The sequence below is a fragment of the Sinocyclocheilus grahami genome, unplaced genomic scaffold, assembly GCF_001515645.1.
Source record: "Sinocyclocheilus grahami isolate Dianchi unplaced genomic scaffold, SAMN03320097.WGS_v1.1 scaffold535.1, whole genome shotgun sequence".
Lineage (NCBI taxonomy): Eukaryota > Metazoa > Chordata > Actinopteri > Cypriniformes > Cyprinidae > Sinocyclocheilus > Sinocyclocheilus grahami.
Window position 1 is genome coordinate 1,704,781 of NW_015505714.1, and position 9,363 is coordinate 1,714,143.

The 9,363-nt window shown below is 36.5% G+C and overlaps 2 protein-coding genes across 2 annotated transcripts in view; both read right to left on the reverse strand.

The window, feature by feature from the left end:
- The window catches only part of lnpep (leucyl/cystinyl aminopeptidase), a 16,078-nt gene extending 10,639 nt beyond the window's left edge, over positions 1-5,439 (reverse strand). The window contains exons 1-6 of the mRNA XM_016238325.1: positions 5,143-5,439; positions 1,944-2,766; positions 1,645-1,783; positions 1,151-1,282; positions 930-1,050; positions 622-773 (exon numbers count right to left, since the gene is read on the reverse strand). Of these exons, the coding sequence (XP_016093811.1) occupies positions 622-773; positions 930-1,050; positions 1,151-1,282; positions 1,645-1,783; positions 1,944-2,766; positions 5,143-5,161 (1,386 nt within the window). The 5' untranslated portion in view covers positions 5,162-5,439. The remainder of the gene's footprint in view (positions 1-621; positions 774-929; positions 1,051-1,150; positions 1,283-1,644; positions 1,784-1,943; positions 2,767-5,142) is intronic.
- A 2,825-nt stretch (positions 5,440-8,264) lies between these two features.
- Positions 8,265-9,363, reverse strand: part of erap2 (endoplasmic reticulum aminopeptidase 2) — an 11,063-nt gene continuing 9,964 nt past the window's right edge. The window contains exons 10-12 of the mRNA XM_016238280.1: positions 8,949-9,089; positions 8,762-8,843; positions 8,265-8,673 (exon numbers count right to left, since the gene is read on the reverse strand). Of these exons, the coding sequence (XP_016093766.1) occupies positions 8,527-8,673; positions 8,762-8,843; positions 8,949-9,089 (370 nt within the window). The 3' untranslated portion in view covers positions 8,265-8,526. The remainder of the gene's footprint in view (positions 8,674-8,761; positions 8,844-8,948; positions 9,090-9,363) is intronic.

Consider the following 9,363-nt stretch of genomic DNA (forward strand, 5'->3'; position numbering starts at 1 on the left):
CAGAAAAACAGGACATGACATAATGCACACAGCATTTCCGACTAGCCTTTTCAACTGAACTGAAAGACATTACATTTATTTTAGACATAGCATTTATAATATATGTTTTATGTCAATATCACTATTGTCATTCACTTGTGCCAAAAATTTGGAGTGAAAGCTTAAAGGGATAGTTCACTCAAACATGAAAATTCGGTCATCATTTATTCACCTCACATTGTTCCAAACCTGTATGAGTTGAACACAAAAGAGGATACTTTGAAGTGTTGGTAACCAAACAGGTGTGCTGGTAGCCACTGACTTCAATATATATATATTTTTCTGTACTATGGAAGTCAATGCTACCAGCAACTGTTTGGTTACCAACATTCTTCAAAATATCTTCTTTTGTGTTCAACAGAAGAAATAAAGTTATACAGGTTTGGAACAACATGAGGGTGAGTAAATGCTTCATTTTTTGGTGAACTATGCCTTTAAGAAAAAAACTTGAAGTAGGTCAACATTGTAATCAAAGCTGGATGTAAACAATACTTAAATACACACACCCTGGTAAAGCAGCCACCAAACATGACTATTATTTCCCTGTCATGAGAATGTTGCTTTATTTATAAAGTGAATTACCTGGTGGGCAAGTTCATGAGCAACGACAGAGGTCACCAGTTGCTTGTCTACAGAGGAGGAATTACTCCCTACTAGCAAAGTCGTCTCACGGAATGTGATTAGTCCCCAGTTCTCCATGGCTCCGGCGAGGAAGTCAGGAATGGCCACTAGATCTATTGATTTTGAAAGGACATTCGGTCACGTCATGTCACTAGAAATAAACACTTTTAGGTTTGTTATTTGTAAAGCAACTTTAGCGTGTATGTCCAGCTATTCTAGAAATCTAATAATCCCTTTTTGAAGAGTTTCTTTAAGGAAAGGTGTCTCACCCAGCTTGCTTAACGGGTAATCGTTGTCAAAGAATGTATTGTAGAACTTCAACAGTTTACAAGCTGTGTCCAGAGCATACTGCACTTGATCCTTTTTGTCTGGAATGGCATACACAGACACCTGCACAAAATTTGGGAAAAAAATAAAATAAAATACCATAATGCAATATGTTTACATAATATTTGTAACACAAGACATTGATTTTGAGAACACAACATACCATAGTTTTAGAAACATTATTACTGACACCGATGAACTCAGCCACAATAAATGCAACTAGGTAAGTGCTCATTTGAACACTTTTCTCAAACTCATCTTCTTGAAGCTCATTTTTTAAATCTGTGGTTTTGACCTAGAAAATAAAAAAACATTGGACAATAAAATGACAAAACTTATATATTATGATCTGAGAACAAACTTGCATGACAATATTTGTAACTCATAAAAATATCAAAACTAAAATGAAAAAGTAAAAAGACTAATAAAACAAACAGAAGCTGTAATAAGAATTATATATATAAACCAATTAAATTTAAGAAAGTAATTAAATATTTTATAGATTAGTCTCTTAAATGAGAAAGACTAAAATAGAAGTTACAAAACATGTATGACCTAACCAAACAGCAATGAAAATGTTTTATGTATTAGCCTATTAATTAAAAGTGAAAAAAGCAGATCAATCAATCAATCAATCAATCAATCAAAAATAACCACCTTGGGCATGTTTGAAAGGCTGATGTACTTGCGTTCTCTGGTCATCTTAATTGTAAAAGTTGATTTAAAAGCTGGCTCGTTAAAACAAGGTAAAGCCTTGCGAGCAGCCAAGGGCTCAAATTGAGTAGCGGCCAAAACTCTAGAAGAAAGATGGAGTGAATTAAAGGATGTGTCTGAGAGGCATAAAGATATAACTAAGTAGAAGTAACTGTCAATCAATACACTGAAGCTGAATAGTTCATTCAAATGTATCCCAACTGTTCAGAAGGCTACACAAAGGTTAATTGGGCTGCAAATACCTTTTTGTACCATTTGTGTCGACATATGAGCTGTTGTAAAAGCCATCATAGCTGTTGGAGAGCTTTGCTGTGTAATTAATGTTCAAAACATACTGTCCCTTCTTAAGATCTTCTGGAAATTTGATGGCGATTTGCTGCCAAGGTTTGTACTCCAGGACGTGGACCTCTTTACCTTCAAAAGTGACCTTGCTTATGTTCATATCAGAACTGTGAAGGACAATATTCTTTGTTTCATGCAACACTTGCACCAAGATGGATACACAGCCTTGGAAGGTCATGAGGGCCAGGTTGGGATGGAGTGAAATATTGTAATGCACAGGATGCACACTAGGCGGTAACCTCAACTCGGTCCATGGGAAACGTTCACCACTTGTGGAAATGGGATAGATGCTGTCCATGGTCGAATTGGTCTTCTGGCAGCCTTTTCTGGTGAAAGTGCAGCCTGGCAGGAAGTAGATGACCATAAACATGGAGGCCACCAGCACCAGGATGAGAACACCTACCACCGTTGTCTTAGTCGAAGGCTTCAAGCACGATCCAGAATGCTGCTGGCGGGGGTAGGATGAGGCAATGCTGCGCTGGTTGGAACTGCGATTCATGAAGGACATTCCAAGAAGACGGGCAGATGATTCGTAATCTTCCTCATCTTCATCCAGGTCGTTTTCTCCAAGGCCTCGGACTAACAGTCGCGAGCTGCGGGGTTCATAGACCACATCGTCCGAGTCGATGGGGTAGGATGGGGACTCCTTCGCCAAATCCACCACATCTGGCTCTTCCTCAAACATGCTGTTCTCAATCATGTTCCTGGGCAGTGGAGCTCTTTCTGTAGGTTACAGTGGAAACAGAAAATGGTGTGTGAATACAAAAGCACAGTTGTTGAAAGTGGCTTCCTGTTGACAAGAGTGCTACCATCTAAGATATCGGAGTTAGAACATTTCTGAAAAGCGATTTTGTAGTCAGCCTACACAAGTGTTTAAACGATAGTGAAACTGAAGATGAAAGAAGCTACTTTCATGCATCTGCGCAGACAGACATGAAGACTGTTCCAGTTAATACTTGCACCCATGACCACAGGCTGTCACCAATGTACAGCATAAACTATTTTATACTCAATTCAATGTGCCTCAACTATTGTCTGCATAAGATTTGTCAATACACTGGCAGAAAATAAAGTGTTTGCATTGGTCCTCTTTTACTTCCTCCTTCAACAGAGAATTAGACTAAATAAATTCAATAACAAATCAAGTTAACAGTGATCAAATTGCCATTTAACACATTGCTTGAAACCACATTGATATCCTACCTGCTGACCTGGGGTCAAACTCATGACTGCTGCACAAATACTCTTGTTCTTTAAGTGACCTGAATTTCAACTTCTTTTTATCAAAATCACATGCCTCATTTACCGTTAGTGCAACACTTTCATGTAGTACTGTGCAGAGTTTGTAAATTCTTCAGCAAACACTTTAAGCAAACACTTGCTACAGTTCCTTTGTAAATCTCACAAAAACATGTCAAGGATATTTTGCATATGTGATTAAAAGTCAGCCTATTTTTTAAAGATGTTCTGCATTATGATATTATACTTATGTTAAGTTTGCAAGAAATGAAACTCTCGATCATCTTTTCTTTCCAACTGTGATATGTATCTGAGTGAAACGACTTCTCTGGTAAGAAAAAAGTAGGGCAGGACTTCGTTTTGTCCATCGGCAATTAACCAGATCGTTGCTGTTAGCTAATTGCTGTGATCTCATGTGAGTGACAGGTTGCTGGAAGTGACAGATTATTATTGTCCTGCCCTTGTGCCGAATTCTGCACCCCTGCCAGATTATGCACCCCCTCGTTGAAATCGCTACCTGATTGCCTAATCCTAACCCCTCCCCCACACCTACCCCTAAACCTAGCAATACTAGTGGGTGCATAATCTGGCAGGGTGCAAATTTCGGCACTACACCTGGTGCACACGTCATCAGAAAATAGACGTTGTTGCGAGAAGTTAATGTTTTCGAAGAACAATTAAGAGGGCACATTAAAAAAATTATGATGTAACTACACTGATAAATCATTTATAATTTGTCATTTTTATAAAAGTAAATGCACTACAATATTCAATCAAAAATAAGACTTGTCAATTTTGAGTTCATGGTGACCAAGTACATTTGGTTCTCAAATTCTCATTACAATAATAATATGCATCCAAAGTAAAAGACTCATTTGAAACATAAACTACCTCGATGTTTAAATACTATACAATTTAATACTATCTTTTGCATGACAGTATTAAGAACGCGACATTTTGCTTCATGTTAATTATATATATATATATATATATATATATATATATATATATATATATATGTATGTATATGAAATATGACCCAGATATGTTCTTGACATTGTCAGCCAAACTATTCAAACTTTCATTCAGGAAGTCAACAAAACAAGTAGGTTAATGGAAGAAAGTTTTTTTTTAGTCTGCCACTGACAGACAACTGTATTTCGTGACAGTTAGATGGCTGAAGCTCTTAAGTTACTTAAACTAGGAGACAAGTAAAGACAGTACTAAAAAGTGACCAGCTGGTCAGCGTGTCAAATTTACGCAAGACCATAAAACCACAAAGCAGCAAATGTCACCTTGCCAGGATTTGTGCAAAACATGACATCTCTTTGGAGATTGGAGTCTGATGCACACAGACTGACAGATGAGAAGTGAGAACTTAAATGGGATATAAAGTCAAATGCAGACTGCTGACAGCAGAGCACTGTGAGACATCACGTGAATGAGTCCCCAAAACAAATAAACCACTGATCTGATTTACTGACATTTCCACCCCCTCATAAACACTGATACATTTTTATTTAATCAGAGCTCCTGTCACGACCTACTGTGAACTTTGTGAAGCAGATGCACTGATGGCTATTTAAATGCTATTCATATGTGTCTTGTTAGCCTGCTTGAACTTTGCATACATTTTATCATTCGTTCTAAGCAACTCCATAACTAACTCTAAAATCATTGACACATAACCAGGACTATGATTAAAAACAAGTTATCACACTACAAGAGAAGTACTTAAGGAGTTTAAATTGCATTATACATAAAAAAGCGACGCGGCTAGCGGTAGCATGTTAGCTGATAACTTTTTGCAGTGCACGACCTCGCGTACAAATAAAGAGTCCATATTAGCTGCAGCCTTACCGCTTTCAAACGTCTCCATGTTTAACGTAAATGCTTAATTGCAGGTCTGAAGTAAAAAGCAAATTCTGTTTCAGTTGAAAGTGCGGGTATTTAATCCTGGGAAGGCTGAAGAGTCACACATTCATTCAACGCAGGAACGCATCAGATCAACTGGTGCTAGCTTAGCATCGTTAGCCTAATCTACAGCTCTCCCACTTCACCGCATTAAAATGATCGATCAGCGGTTTACTGAACCATCACTGCACACTGTTTATCGATATAACAGCGGACACGAGCTGAGAGGGGTAATCACTGCTGTCAAACAAGCAACCTGAGTTTTACTTCCCCCTTCAGCTGCCCCGTTTAAAGGGACAGTTCACCCAAAACTGGCCATTCTGACGTGCTGTCGAGCATTATAAATGTTTTTTAAATGGATGGATAATCCCCAAAAAATCTATCTATCTATCTATCTATCTATCTATCTATCTATCTATCTATCTATCTATCTATCTATCTATCTATCTATCTAAACTGTAAAAAATGGCCGTGAATTTAACGGTAAAAGACTGTAAAAATGCTACAGTAAAAACCTGTTAAATGGTTAACGGTAAATTCCCCTACTATATACGGTGAAAACTGTATTGGACATTACATGTATTGGACATTAATTTTACAGTAGTATACCGTTTTTGGAAGTGAAAAATACCGTATAATTTACAGTGAATAACCGTAAATTGACATTCCCAGAATTTCCTGCGTTACATTTCAAATTTGATGTTTTTTTGTTGAAATAACTGTTTCTTCTTAGCTTTTTCTTATCAGTTTTGTATATTAGGGTTGTGTGTTACACCTAATGTTGTTAAATTAATGTTACCATGATGGTGTTTAGTGTTTGTGTGAATGACACTGTGCACCTTCTATATTTGTTATTATTTAAAAGCTGCTTGTGATGGGTTTTGGTTCATCATGTGACTTTCTCATCACCACCTGCATTTGGTGGTTATCCGTGTATTACAACGGTACAAAACAGATTTCAATACTTCAATAGGTTGGTATATTAACATTATATCAGTTAATGAAATTACGGTATTTAACTGTAAATTTAAGTTAAAACTGCAAAACCTAAAATGTTGCTACCATATTTTTTTTACGGTAAAATTCCGGCAACCAAAGCTGCCAGTTTTTTACAGTAAATTTTATGGATTTTTTTTTTTTACAGTGTATCTATCAATCTATCAGCTGTGGACTGGACGTTTCACCAGAGAAAGTCTACTTGGCAATACATTTCTTTCTGATTCTTCTTATTCTGGTTTCCAAACATCCAGTCTAATATCTCCTTTTGCGTTTCACAGAAGACAGAAACTGAAACGGGTTTGGAACGCGTAAATAATGACAGAATTTCCATTTTAGGTGAACTGTCCCTTTAAGACGCCGCTGCCTCTGCCCTCCGAGAGAAATACAGCCACTGTATTTTATGTAACTTGCTGCATGCCTGGCATATTGATTATTTTATCATTAAAGACAACATCGCATATACAATCACACAGACACAGATCTTTGAATTAAAAATGTACAAAGTTCTGATTAAAAAAACGGATTAAAATAGCACCAAATCTAAATATATATGAAAAACAACCAAGAGGTCATAAAAAGATTAATGCATACCAATAGCTCCATATTCCTGCTGATTTAAATGATTTGCCGATTCCATGCGCTAAGACTTACTGACATGCTCAACCAGAAAAACTGAAATAGCATCACTGTTAAGCAATTTGGACAATCACATGCAAACAATTTGACTCTGTGAAAACACACTACAATAGGCTGGTGTATTCTCAAGAGCTTGCAGTGTGCAGCACATTTGGGCACCAGTGGAACCGTTATAAAAAGTCAGGTCATTGTACTCTTAAGAACAGCGGTTTACTGTTTATTTTAGAAGATACAGTGGAAACAGCTAGTAAACCGGACGGATAAACCACCATATCACCAGATTAATAAATATGTATCAAAATAATTACATGTAGTTTGGGCATCTTTGTTTGCTACGCGTTTTAATATTAATTTTTTTTTTTTTTACAATTTCCCACTGAGCACTGGCTTAATGCAGTTGATATAATTCAGGCATACAGCTCTTTTTCTAAGTTGAAGTACTCTGGGAATGAAAGAGAAAATGTAATTCGATGAAAAATATCTAAATACTCTTGAGTGCTTGAGTGAATTGTGAACTGAAGCAAAGCAATACTGCCTCCTAGCGACAGTAGAAGTCTAACACACGTTTAGACCTACTTGAGGGATAGTTCACCTTCAGGTGCTGGTCCCCATTGACTTGCATTGTGTGTGTTTTTCTCCATACTATGGAAGTCAATGGGGACCAGCAACTGAAGGTAAACTATCCCTTTAGCTTTCTAAATGGAGACATTCCTTAGCTCAGTTCTGGCTACAAATTTGTCCCCAAAATATGGTTAAGCAGGCATACACATGATCATCACCATACCCTCTTTAGCAAGGGAAAGATAGTGGTTTATGATGGTTGAATTTCTTTTTCGGTCTATTAATGTCTGCATATAACTTGTGATATTTAACCAATGTTAAACAGTCTTTTGAGCATGACACAAAGAAAGGTGATCTGAATTAAACCTAATGAAGCTTAGCGATGTATGTTCTGCGGGTAGGTGAATGATGCTAAACTGTTTTGAATTGGTTCCAAATTACTCAGTAGTTTATATATTTTATCTAATCATTCTTGTTGATACTTACTTTGCAGTAACAAACAAGCTAGTGAAGGTCAAGGTGATAAATGTCCAAAATGTGATATCAGTAAATGAAAACTAAAAGTAATGTCCTTTTAACAAAAGTTCAAATGTCACGTTTATACTACATTTTAATCCATTTTCTGTCATTGTCATGTTTCATAAGACACATTTTTGTTTTTAGGCTAGACTCAGTTGCATCCTCCCTTATACAAAACATTTTATTTATTTTTATTCCAAACCTTATTTAGTTGGTTCATTAATGTTCAGCATCTTCAAGTATGATTTTGTGCCACCAATTAATAGTCAGAGTCCTATCAACATTAGTTAGAAAATGTGGCACAGCTGTCAAGAGACCAATCAGAGGCAAAGAAAAACAACAAGACAAAGCGATTAGAGGTTTGAAACGGCATAGCCGTTTATAAACCTCTTTATTGAAGTAAACCAAAAAAAGCAAACACATCATGCATTATAGTATATGAGCTGTTACCCAAAATAATTAAAACACTATCTAAAAAAATACCAACAGTAGAAAACTTGAAAAGTCAAATGGAGTTTCGGAGCTGATCCTGATACTGATTAATAAACCAAAAACCATTATACTAGTAAAAACTAGTATAATGCTCGGCTGAAATGTTGGTCTTCTGTTTACATTTTAGTTGAGTCTTTGCTGCAACCAAGTCCTCATGGTCTCTAGATTCCTCGAGAGCCACATAATGTTCTTCTCCACGTTTTCTGTGGCCACCTGTATGACACGCAGCTGAGATACCTGCTCTGTGATGGACTTGAAGAAATCCTCAACCTTAACACAAAAAGAACAAAAAGCAATGCTGTAAATGAACCATCAAAACAGATGATCATTCCCTCTAAACAACAAATGAACAACCCACCTCTCTCAACTCCTCTGTGGATGAGAACTGAGTCACAGTGCCAACAATTATATTTCTGATTCCAAAAGATCCCAGCGGAAACCTTTGATAATGAGACATAAGCATGTTATATGCACAGTAATAAACATATCACAGCTGTTATATTACACCTTTCTAACATAAATAAAAAGCAATGGATTGCACCTACTTTTCTACTAGTTCATTCCAATGTTTCTTCACAAAATCCCATGCTAGAAAATGACCCACTGGATTTCTGGCAACCATATATATGAGACTAGGTAAATTTTGTGGTTTTATTAGAGTCCCATCCATTCCAAGCTGTAATAATCTACAGGAAAGATGGAAACATTCAAGGCATTGCATAATGTTAACCTCATTAAGATTTACATTTGCATTCATGTGTTCCAACCCCCAGTAAATAAAGCCCGAAATCAAGCATTGCATTTACTTAGCAATTCTGCATTTCATTTTCTATCTGTGTATTTTATATATGACAATATGATTTTATGAAGTTCTTGAAATAAGTCTCTTATGCTCACAGAGGCTGCATTTATTTGATCAAAATTACAGTAAAACAGTAATATTGTGAAATATCATTGCAA